Genomic DNA, 12,191 nt, shown 5'->3' with positions numbered 1-12,191 from the left:
TTGGTCCAGATGCTTATTTTACTGCTATCAAGCCAGTCTGTCTCTCCCTTTAAGCATTTGACTGTGGTTTCCAGCCAATTGTTGTTCTTTTTTTTTTTTATGGATTTCCTTCCTTTAATGTGAAACCAATAAATCAGCAAACTTGTGATGCAGCCAGGTCTTTACTGTAAGTCTTTCAACCTTCCATACTGGTGTAGCATGAGTAGCAAAATAGTGTAAATCACTGTATTTCTGTTATGGGGTTTAAATGGGGCTAAAATATGTTTTTTTTTTTTTTTTTTTTTGCATTATTTATAACACATACAGTATATACTATATATATATATATATATATATATATATATATATATATATATATATATATACACTATACACTCACCGACCACTTTATTAAGTATGCGATTCATCAGCCAATCAATCAGCCAATCATGTGGCAGCAGTGCAATGCATAACCTGAAGTGGTCTTCTGCTGTTGTAGCACATCTGCCTCAAGATTGTGCTACAACCTGCCTGTTGTGCATTCTGAGATGCTATTTTGCTTACTGCAATTGTACAGAGCGGTTATCTGAGTTACCGTAGCCTTTCTGTCAGCTCGAACCAGTCTGGCCATTCTCCGTTGACCTCTGTCATCAACAAGGCAACTGCCACTCACTGGATGTTTTTTTTTTTGTTTTTTTGGCACCATTCTGAGTAAATTCTAGAGACTGTTGTGCATGAAAATCCCAGGAGATCAGCAGTTACAGAAATACTCAAACCAGCCCATCTGGCACCAACAATCATGTCACGGTCGAAATCACTGAGATCACATTTTTTACCCATTCTAATGGTTGATGTGAAAATTAACTGAAGCTCCTGACCCATATCTGCATGATTTTATGCATTGCACTGCTGCCACACAATTGGCTGATTTGATATTTCTCTGAATATGTAGGTGTACATTTGTAATTGATAAAGTGGTTGGTGAGTGTATACATATACAGTACATATATGTTATGATGACAGGGGTTTTTAGGTAGAACAGGGACCCCCAGTTACAATAAAATAATCATTGTCTAATTTTAACTTTAGCTTTGATGGAAGTTAACCTACTGTTAAATTTTTTAAAACACATTTTCTTTGTGTTTTCACATACAGTATAAAACATATTTTTAGGCTATTGTTTCACAAAAATATGTTTGAGATCAAATGATAATGGATAATTGGCAGACCCCCTGTAGTACTCCACTGAAGACCCTGATATATAAAGTTAATTTGATTAAATAAATATTTTGTATAATCTGTGTCTAGTAATGGGAGGACACTTCATTCATGGACTATACTGTATGCGAGAACTTGTTAGTATTACATAATTCTGCATGGAAGTGAAGTGAATGAAGGGTCAAGTGGTAACAATTAGTAATGGCTGGAGTCTCATGACTGACAGTAAAGTGGAGATTTCCGCTTATCACTGGCATTTTATGAGTTTATGACACGGTTTCACCTTTTAGCTTTTTTTTTTTCTTTAGCCATTAGTAATTCAATCCCCAAAATCCTGCTACATGATCTAAAGTATAGGCAGGGCAAATCAGTGTTTTTCTTCTATACACTCTATAAGACCATTCATAATATAAATAACTGCTCGAGATCAGCAAACACATCAACACTGAATTTCTGTGGAGATTTGTGCAAAAAGGAGAATTTCACTATCAAGGGAGGAATCTGTATTAAAACACCCCACATTACTTCCAAAATGGTAGCCTATTTGTGGTGAGTATTTTGCATTTTTAAGTGCTTAGGTAACTGCATAAGTAGGAAGCCAAAAAATATTAAAATGAAGCTTTTAAATAACTTTGACGTGATATATTAAACTTTTCTGCATGAATATGTTCTTGCCTAGCACAGGCAAGTCAAAGCTAAAATTAGCAAATCTTTGCTTGATGCTCTTGACATTTAAGACCACTCAGATCTAGAAATCAACAAATAATCAGATACATTATACACTAATCATATTTAAGTAGAAAATAAATCGAGAACAAGAATCCTGGTAGCAATCTCCACAAATAATATAATTATATTTCTTTCTACAAATGATGCTGCATCTGTCTTATTTTAGAAAGTTGCTGTGGGTTCATTGGTAATTCTGGAAAGTCCTGAACTGAGGGGGAGGAAATAACTTGCTGGTAACCATTCATATCCAGAAATTCAGAATTAAGTCAAAGAACACAAGTCTAAGAAAAGATCTTTTATTTAATTATAGCATTATAACATACTAGTCTAAAGCTACCATTTTATTCAATATATTTTATAATATATAATGGTGGAAACAAACAGGAGTGCTGCAGACTCTGAGATCTACACATTATATACATGCAAAATGTACGGTACTGACATTAACATCAGCAAAATTGTAAAACCGTAACACTTAAGTTACCTTAAGAGTTGCAAGGCAACTTGATCACAAAAAACTCCTGTAGAGAAGTTTGCATGGTAAAAAACAAAAAGTCAACAAAACAGCTACAGTACAAAGAGCAAACACCCATTCTCAAAGGGTATTTACCGTACATGTACAGTATTTGACAAAGACATTTGAAAAGTTCAGTTAACCCACTAACTTTCAGAATACAGGGCAAAAACATTATAGTAAAATTTACACACCCACACTATTCACAGTTAATCTACTGGTGTAAATGTAAAATTAATTAATTGCCCTAATTACTACAAACCAAGGCCATAACCATGTTTTGGTTTGGGCAGGGGCGCTGAATGCAATAATTTTCTGACTAAAACCTTCAAATGCGGTAAGGGCCAAAAATGTGATAATTTTTGGTTTTAACAGATACAGTACGTTTTTTTTAAGTTTACACAGTACAAGACAAACACTGTGTCTGCATTGCTAGCAATTTGCCTGTTTCAGTCATCTTTTCTTTCATTTTTTGTGCTGTCCCAAAGAAAAGACGAATATAATTTGAATTTCTTTTCATCACTGATGTATCTGTAAAATGACATGACTGTGTCAGCTGGCTAGCAAAAAGAAAATACACAAAATTATTTACTGCCCTCAAGTTCTCTCTCATTGAGTTTTTTCCCTCAGTAGAATCTTAACACAATCTTTTCTTCGAGAACACGAATGCTGCTCTTTTCCATAGAAAAACAGTTCATATTGGCCACTGCTTTCAAGGCATAAAGAGGGGAAAAATCATTATTAAAATATCATAAAAGTTATCCATATAACACAAAGCTGTTGTACGGCCCCAGAAAGCTTGGAATATAATGCACGAGTCATATGGACTACTGTTGTGATGTCTTTATGCTGAACCTTTAATAGTGCTTTATAGTATTTGTCCTTTATGAAGCTTGACAGCTCCTGCTCACTATAAACTGTTACTCTACGGAACAGAGCTGCTTAAAATATCTATTTTATGTTCTAAGAAAAAGTAACAGCATATGGGTTTTGAACAACCTAAGGGTGAGTAAATGAGTGAGTAAAATAAGTTTTTCTGTTTTTAGGTGAACTGCTCCTTTAACTGGGGGCTCATTTTTTGAGCACAGACCTGACAAGGACATACTCAAAATAAAACGGTCTCTTATAAAAAGAAGACTCTTAGGAGATGCTGTACAAAATTCAGAATTCAGACATAAAGAAATGATTTAGAAAATCTTAAATTGATTGTTAATGATTACCTAATCATATTTGCACTAAAAATATATGCCACTAGTCTGTCCTTGTCACAACCTAAAAACTCAATGGAAGCCTCAAGTCACAGTTCTAATCTGAGGGTGATAACGCTCTACTTTGTGTTTTATGGATCATTTTCTTAGACAATGTCAAATGAATTTTCTAAAAAGCTCCTTCAAAAACCTGCCAGATTACCAAATTCATTCAATTCCTTTATAATGTACACACATTTGCTCTTTGTCTTAAGCCTGATATGCTGAAAACTACTCTGTTAATGTTTTCACATTCACAATTATGAATGACATACGAATCACGTACTGCACATGACATATTTTCAATTCAAAATGGTGAATTTCACCAAATGGAGGATAATTTGCACCCTTGGAAATTATTGTCGGTCAGTACAACATTTCACTCATAAAACAGTGGGCAAATATTGCATGTTTAGTTAGATACTTACATCTTGCATGACACAAACACTCTTATAATGAACTGCTTGCTGATGCGCAGCACTGGAATAATCCACAAGGTTCCCGGCCCGCTTATCTTATTAAACTTGAGTCCCACCTTAATCTATTTGATTGGCTATCTCACATGACATTGATGAGCGGTGTTAGACTACTGACCACGCTAAAAATTCTACTTTTTTAAACCATTAAGTTATTCCTGCAACAACTAAATTATAATTAGACAGCAGTGCATAATGGACTACAGCAGAACAGCAACAAGAATATCAATTATTTGGGGGGGTGGGGGCCATATCTGACTATTGGGGGGAACTTGTCCCCCTCAATGTATATTGTGGTTACGGCCCTGCTACAAACTAAAATACTAAACAATAGTACACATTTTGTTCATTCAAACACAAGACACAATCAAAATCCAATCAGAAAACCCAGCAATGACATTCTGCAAGTGCAGAGTGCTAAACAACAAGGTTAGGTTTTGATTTGACACGCTAAGTCTCTTCTTTTGAAAATTACCATAGAACTGCCACAGTGGTTTTTCAATTCTACCCACATTTGCTTTTTAGGTGCACCTTTTTCCATGCACACCCACTACATTTACAGCACCACAGTGTTTGTCATTGTTTACTCACACATACAGGTTATTTAGTTTTCCATATGCCCAATGAGGAGTTACTGCCAACCCAGAGATGGGTGCAGGCCTGGCTGCAGAGGAAAGCTTGAGCCAGCCGCTGCAGGGTAGTTAGTGAATCCATTAGTCTGAAGAGGGAAACTGTCCAGCGCTGACGCTGAGTGAGCCTGCAAGCACACATGGGATGTTGGCCAAATGTGTCAATGTTATAGTTCATTCAACAAACATACAGTTAACAATTACATTAAAACTCCAGACCAAAACACACACACTTACACAATACAAAGTCATTGGCCCCTGAAAGAAAAGAAAAAAAAATCTGCCACTTACGGCTTTTTAAGTGTTTTTGTACAAAATATTAAGCTTTCAAACACTTACTATTAATAAACTCACACAATTGCAACCATTTAAGTGGCCATCTGGAGCCGTGAATAAATAATTCCAAATTGTAAACTGCATCTAGCAAAAACTGAATTGGCCATTATAGCTGCTTATATTATTTTGAACAGCAAGGGTACAGATTTGGAGAACACACTGCAGATGCATGTTACCTGCAAAAGTGTGGACTGCATGGCAGGGTTGTGTAGACCAGACAGAGCAGCTGGAGATGCTGTAGTAGGGAAGTTGTGCATCCCTGGGGGGAAAGAAAGTAACCCTGGGAAACCTGTTCCTCCAGGGGCTTGGAGACTACCTGTTAGCCTGAGCAACACACAATCAAAGAACAGCACAAAGTGAGTAACATTCTGGGAAGCAACCCTATTGATCAATCTTACTGTGACAAAAGGTCAACTTAGCATAGTGTAACAATTGTCTATAATCACATCGACCAAAGAACCTGAAATCAAAGGCCAGCTAGCATGTGACACATGCTCACTTCGATAATGCTGCTTGACAGCCATAATTTACATGTGATATATGCTGCCAAGAGACCTGGTATCTAAACTAAGTTAAACAGCAATGTGACCACAAATAGCAGAGTTCATAGTACTCCGATAATATCAAGAATGGAAACTATACACTTTGGACTCTGAAGGGTAGAATTTAAACAAAAAATGTTTGACATTATCTTGGTTCCAAAACCTACATAGCTGCCTACAAATAATGCTGCTGTACACGGAAGCTCAAAAATGACTGATTTGGAACTCTCTAGATGGACAGAAAATCCTTGTCACACAACTTGTGCTCCAGCATGTTGCTAAGCTAAGAACACAATGCTCCAATTAGCATTAAAAAACCCTCTGGATATCCTCCAAACAGTTTTTAAAAGAGCCACAAATATCCTATTTATGTACTTAAGGAAATTCAAAATATATTTAAAATGCCTCAAAACCTTCCTCCAATTATTAAAAGAACTGCTGACAGTCCTTAGATTTCTTTAAAGTTCTTGAAGGAACCAAGAATAAGTTTCTCAAAGATCTGTAAGTTTTGGAACAGAGCTAATTTCTTTACCATAGACATTTCAGATGATCAGTTAAGAGTTTAGCAATAGGTTTTGATATTTAGCATCCAGTAAACCTTAAAACCTTAAATCAATAAACCTCTCAACTATTTAATACTTTGCAACACTATCCAAAGTAATTATATGAGGGAAGAAAAACGTACCCAGCCTGGCCAACCAGAGCAGGGTTGAAGTTAGAGCTGAATGCAGAAGCGAAGCCAGGAAGCACATGAGAGGATGCGGGGACTCCTGCTGCGGCGGCCGCTGCTACTGCTGCTGCCTGGAGAGGTGCAACAGTGGCCACAGAGGAGGAGACTCCCGGTAGCCCCATTATGGACGACAGCACTGGGCTACCTGTTGCAGGGGGGCCAGAACCTCCAAAAGCTGAGAAGACAGGGTTTGTGCCAGGAGGAAGGCCCGGGAACATAGAGGGAGAGGTGGTCATACCCAGGCCAAAGGGGGATGGACTGGAAGCGCTAGAGTGAGCCAAGCCTGAATATACAGATGAGGCAGGAGGAGTGGGGGTAGATGAGGTAGAAATGGAGGATTGGGCTCCAGGGAAAGGAGAAGCTGTAGATAAAGACTGGAAGGGGGAGATAGCTGTGAAGTGCGGGGCAGGGCTACTCCCAGACTGGGAGCCCAGCGTGGAGGAAAGCCCGTGGAATCCAGCTACACTAGAAGTGCTGGGTAAAGATGGCTGGGGCGAGGGCATGCCCACGGGTCGGGCAAGGACAGTGGAATTAGGCATTACTAGAGAGCTAAGGGAAGGGGTGCCTGATCGCGAGGGCCCTTTGAAAGCGGAAGGGACAGGGCTGTTGCTGCCACTACCTCCGCCATGCCGGACCATGGAGCTAGCATGTTGCTCACTAAAGAATGCACCAGATGGGCTACTCATGGATGCCTGGTTGGACAGGCCAGGAGAGGGCTTAGGGCTGGGAGCAGCAGACACTGCTGGTAAACCTCCGACAATTTGCATGCCTGGAGTAGAGCGTCCAGGAGTGTGAGAGGACATTCCTGAGGGTGTGTAACTACGGATAACTGAATGTGACTGGGTAGAGGGTTGAGCACCAGGAAATGTAGGACCTGTCTGGGAATCTGAGGAAGGTGGATAACCCTTCTTTGAGGGTAAACCCATAGCAGATACATAAGGAGTAATGGGAGTAGGTGTAGGGCCACCGGTAGGAGTTTCAGAGCGGGGTGCACCATGGAAAGGAGAAGAGGGAATGCTTGCAAATGGACCAGGCGTACCACAGGGTGTTCCAGATGGGGTTTTGATGACCGAAGGGGTGTTTCTACCTGAAGGGGGCATGCCAGAAAATGGGGAGGGAATAGGTGTGGTGTGACCACTTTGATTGGGATGGGGAGACACGGCTGGGACAGGAGGCCCTTTGATGACAGAGGGTGAGGGGGCAGAAGTAGGAGAGGGGGTTACAGTGTTCTGGGACGGTACCATGCCAGGGAAAACTGGAGTGATAGGTGTGGTAGACTGAGCCTGAGAGGTTACAGGAGTGGATGTGGTGGACCTATGAGGAGACATAGCTGGTGTGTCAGAGACGTTGGAGGTTGGATTTTGTTGACTGGTGAGTCGGCTGTAACCTGTAAAGACCAGCACAGTGAAATATTAGAAAGGGTAAAAATCAGTCATCAAATGAAGACACAGACACCACATGCATCCAAGTTTAATTAATGTTGCAGTTAACAGACGCATTAGAAAGCAAAAGAGAATTTAGGGAATGTCCACACCCTAGCTGCACTATAATATGCATAATGATACAGAGCAAGAACTCCTACTCTAAATACTGACTTAACATAATGCCCCTCTGTGAATAAATTAATGAGGCAAAGTTGATGCATTCAGATATTAGCATCCACTGAAATGTGGACTCTATTTGTGCCCTATATAATCAGTAAAAGCATCTGGAAATGATATTAGCAGCAAGATCAGAAAGAATCCCTTGGAAGAGTCTTAAGCATGATCAAACTGCATGTTATTGGTGCTGCAGGCAAATTTAGAGCTTGCTCTGGTGAAGTAGCATCTACAGACAGCATTGCCATTACAGCTATTAGCCAGCACACAGTGCTAGTAACAGCAACTGCAAGTTGTACCTGCCAAATTGGGAGTGGCTCGGTAGGGTGGGGGTGGCACAGTGGCAGTGATGACCCCACCCACTGACACCAGAGCTGCATTGTTGTACACACCTGAGTGGCATCCGGAGAAGAGGGTGAGAACATTCTTCAAGGGTTGATGAGTAAAGATCACCCATATATGTTTATTAAATATATACATAGAACAAATAAAATTCATAGCAATCAGTTCACACATGATATTTGTAATAACAATATTAATCTGACAACTGAAAGTGGGTCACATTAGGCATTTTCAGTGTAGAAACCTTATTGATTATAACAGTTTTGAAAACATTACAAAGTGAGGAAATCTTGCCTATCCTGTCCCCCAAAAATAAATGTCAGTCGTTCCTGTTTGGAGACCAGCAGGTGTAAGGGGCTGACTCTGATCTGATTTTCCACCCCTAAACCAGGGCACCAGAACCCTGCCGGTGGAAAAGAAGTAATCTTGGCCTCCTCCACAGCTCCATTCTAAAGTAGCCCTCGTGAACCAACCTCTTGTACTGTAAGGATAACATTTCCCAAACACCCTATTCTCTGTAACCCCTCTCTGCAAATCTGAAGAAACAGGGTCTTACTTGGGGCGATGGTTGCGTGTGGCCGACAAGGCGGGATAGGGTATGGCACAGGTCTGTGTGGATTGTAAGTTGAAGGTGACTGTTAGGAAAAAAAGAGAAACAATGTAATAAAGGTGCAAACAAGGATCTGATTTCAAAGAGATGTATCCATTATACAAGATCACTTCAGGAGGTGGTTTGCCATTAATCACGTATCAAAAGCATCCAAAGAACAAATATCTAACAGCAGTAACATCTGTCCAGTAAAACATACCGGTTTGCTTGGTCCGAGGATGCACGCAGCAATGCCCTTTCCTTCTAAGTTTGCATCCTCTCCCTCCTTTTTGGCAGAAAGTCCCTTGAAAGTTTCAGTACAAATCATATTAAGCCAGGTGCACACTGTGCAATTTTTACTGTCCTTTACGATTGATGCTTGTCTGACTATACAATATGATCCCATTGAGATCTTGGGTAAAAGCCAAGGCACACTGTGTGACATTTTGTCTAATTGTTTGATATACATTGTAGACAAGACTTTGGTCCCAATCGTCCAATTGACAGCGTTGACTGGATGTTTTATGTCATCTGCCGATTGTAGAATTTCTGACACTGCCAGAACTTCATCAGAGATCAAGATTCATGGCAAAGGCAATTAATCTGCCATCAATGACAATGTTGCATTAAACAATCAAAGACTGATGATTTATTTCTATGATGAGAGAGACTTTTTACAATCCTTGAAATGTATCTTAAATGACAAAAACATTGCCAAAGCATACTATGTGCCCGGCTTTAATCTTTAAGAATTACAATAATACAGACAAGCCTACAAGCCTATATAATATAATACACTATACTATACTACTATAATATAGTATAATATAATATAACATATGTATTGTTATTGTAAGAGGGTAAAATAACTCACAGGAAAGGTTCCAGTGACCTGGCTGGGTTTGCCTTTGGGGTAAGGGTTCCCTGGGATCATCCCGCAAGATGAAATCATCGCCACTGGAGCTTTACATCCCACCTTACATACCTGATCATCATACAATACCACGTGAACAAATTACAGACATGTACTGCATCTCAATCCACATTCATTCAATATCATCTACATTCTGCTACAATCTACAGTTGGTAAATTCACATGAACAAGAAGTGTGAGTTGTACCTGCTCTAGGATTCTTCTTGCACGTTTCTTCTCAGAAAGGTGTATACGGAATGTGTCCTCCACAGGACGGTAGTTTTGGGCATCAGAAATATTTCTGTCAGGAAATAAAATGACCATTATAGCATTACTGCATTTAATTGTGATTTGTTTGGATACTTGTTGATGCATCAAAATTCTGTAGTGCAAAACATACAGAGCTATGAGTTCCAGTACAACGAGTCTGTCTTTTGAGAATGTAAAACTGTTAAGGATGTTTGCAACCTTGGTTGTTGGAATTGCAACCATTTTCTGCAGAGGAAAAAAAAAAAAAAAAAAAAAAATGTTATGCAGTTGGAAGATGTCATTTAATATAAATAAAACCATGTATGTGAATGATTGAACTCTATATGGGAAACAAAACTCTTACATGTTGCAAGGCTTTGACTGCCTTTATCTGTGGCTCTGCCCAGGAGAAGTACTTTAGAATGTCAATCACCTGAGGAAAGACAGTTTGACAGGTAAGCAGATCTGAATGCTGCAGTGTTACAGATATACCAATATGCAGAAGACTTTGTGTTAGTACTTTAACATACCTGCTCACTGGAGAAATAGCCATGAACTTGCTCTATAGCTTTGATTCTCTGATCTGTCAGAACACACTTTAGACAACAAATTAAAAGTTATAACAAATGTAACCTTAACCCCCTTTGCTCCTTCAATAATAATTTCACCAACTGAGCATCCCTTTCTGAATTTTTTTGTTATGCAGCAAATATAAAGAGGGTATATAAAAGGCACTTTACTTTTCTAATTTCGTCCAAGACGATGTGAAAGGATTTCTTGTCCATCTTCTCTGTCGATGCTCTGATCACTGTATTGATTACCAATCCCTCCTACAGCATCTCAATAAGAATCCTTCATTCACCTACTTATAGGAAAGTTCATGCAGTTACCCTGTTACAGTGATCCACAGCACTGATCTTTATATTATTCTACTTCTTATCTCTACTTGAACATTTAGAGAAACCAGAAGTATTTCTTAGAGGTTCAATAGGTGAGACAGAGGGCTGCTGGTCTCTTTAAGTGGAGGTTGGCATCACTGACGTGAGGAACAACAATAGTCCAGTGCTAAATCCACACATTCTACAAATGCATCATTCTTCACGCACATGCGTGTGTTTTATCCTATCTTTGCGATTGATAATACAGGCGGAGTGAGAGCAGATTGTGGTTTTCTCGCAAATATGGTTTAGTTTGATATAATTTCGCTGTTTGTTGGGGTTTAGCACACATGCTAAAGTCTGCATGACGTGTGCGACTTCCTTCAGGACCCCAACAAGAAAGGGTCAGTTCGTAAATACGCCTTAAAAAGAGTTTAAACTTCATGTTAAAATAAACAATGTTCTAACTGCTGTTGTAAATTATTTATGCTTTTAGGCCTGAGACTGTTTGTTGTTAAACTCGACTGCATTATTATTTATCGTAAATATTGGCCATTGCTTGTACTAAGGAGCATATATATATATATATATATATATATATATATATATATATATATATATATATATATATATATAAAATTAAAGGTGCACTCAGTAATTTTTTTAATTTGTCATCTTGGACTTACACTGACACCTAGTGGTGTGGATGCAGCATAATTCAAACGCAATAGTTTTCAGGTACCAATGGCATTGTAGAAATTCACTATTCACAGGCAGCCATAATGAACTTAATTCATGAGTAAAGGGTCCAATAACAGGGCAGTTACTGAGATTAAGCAAGTACTATGTGACTGGTCATGTGATTCTAATATGGCAGCCCCCATGAGGGGATCCTCTCCATGTAGAATAAAACAGCTTTTATAAGGTTACTGATATGGCTGGATCATGTAAATGCTAATGATTTTATACATGTTTCAAAATTACCATTAATTTCTTTAGGAGCAAAACTTTTTAAATGAGGAAAAAATTACTGAGTGCACCTTTATGCACCTTAAGAGGATTTTCAACCTGACTTTAACACTTCTCTTGTTGCCATTTAGTAAATTTTTGATGCCTATTATGTCTATGCGAACTCTACTACTATGAAAACAATAGATATGTATAAAATTGTAAAAGTAATAATAATAATAATAATAATAATAAAAACTTAAAAGGAAATAAT

At 38.8% G+C, this 12,191-nt stretch overlaps 1 protein-coding gene across 2 annotated transcripts; it reads right to left on the bottom strand.

The window, feature by feature from the left end:
- Positions 1 to 2,225: 2,225 nt before the first annotated feature.
- LOC127432855 (proline and serine-rich protein 1-like) lies at positions 2,226 to 11,351 on the bottom strand. Of its 2 annotated transcripts, XM_051684320.1 has the most exons (12): positions 10,832 to 11,351; positions 10,622 to 10,687; positions 10,456 to 10,524; positions 10,243 to 10,337; positions 10,050 to 10,143; positions 9,804 to 9,914; positions 9,150 to 9,233; positions 8,897 to 8,975; positions 8,298 to 8,390; positions 6,356 to 7,787; positions 5,305 to 5,452; positions 2,226 to 4,920 (listed from the first exon to the last, which is right to left on the bottom strand). In XM_051684320.1, the coding sequence occupies exons 1-12, from the start codon at positions 10,874 to 10,876 to the stop codon at positions 4,795 to 4,797; spliced, it is 2,442 nt and encodes an 813-aa protein (XP_051540280.1). In that variant the 5' UTR covers positions 10,877 to 11,351; the 3' UTR covers positions 2,226 to 4,794. The 2 variants fall into 2 exon arrangements, with proteins under 2 accessions (XP_051540280.1, XP_051540281.1); XM_051684321.1 differs by lacking the exon at positions 8,298 to 8,390.
- Between the last annotated feature and the right edge of the window lie 840 nt (positions 11,352 to 12,191).

The sequence above is a fragment of the Myxocyprinus asiaticus genome, chromosome 42, assembly GCF_019703515.2.
Source record: "Myxocyprinus asiaticus isolate MX2 ecotype Aquarium Trade chromosome 42, UBuf_Myxa_2, whole genome shotgun sequence".
NCBI lineage: Eukaryota > Metazoa > Chordata > Actinopteri > Cypriniformes > Catostomidae > Myxocyprinus > Myxocyprinus asiaticus.
This window is presented reverse-complemented; position numbering and strand designations above follow the sequence as displayed.

Coding starts and splice junctions, on each gene's coding strand:
- LOC127432855 (XM_051684320.1), bottom strand. CDS start 10,876: ATGGACAAGAAATCCTTTCACATCGTCTTGGACGAAATTAGAAAA. Junction 10,688..10,831: donor TCTTGGACGAAATTAGAAAA/GTAAAGTGCCTT, acceptor TGTTGTCTAAAG/TGTGTTCTGACAGATCAGAG. Junction 7,788..8,297: donor AGCCACTCCCAATTTGGCAG/GTACAACTTGCA, acceptor TGGTCTTTACAG/GTTACAGCCGACTCACCAGT.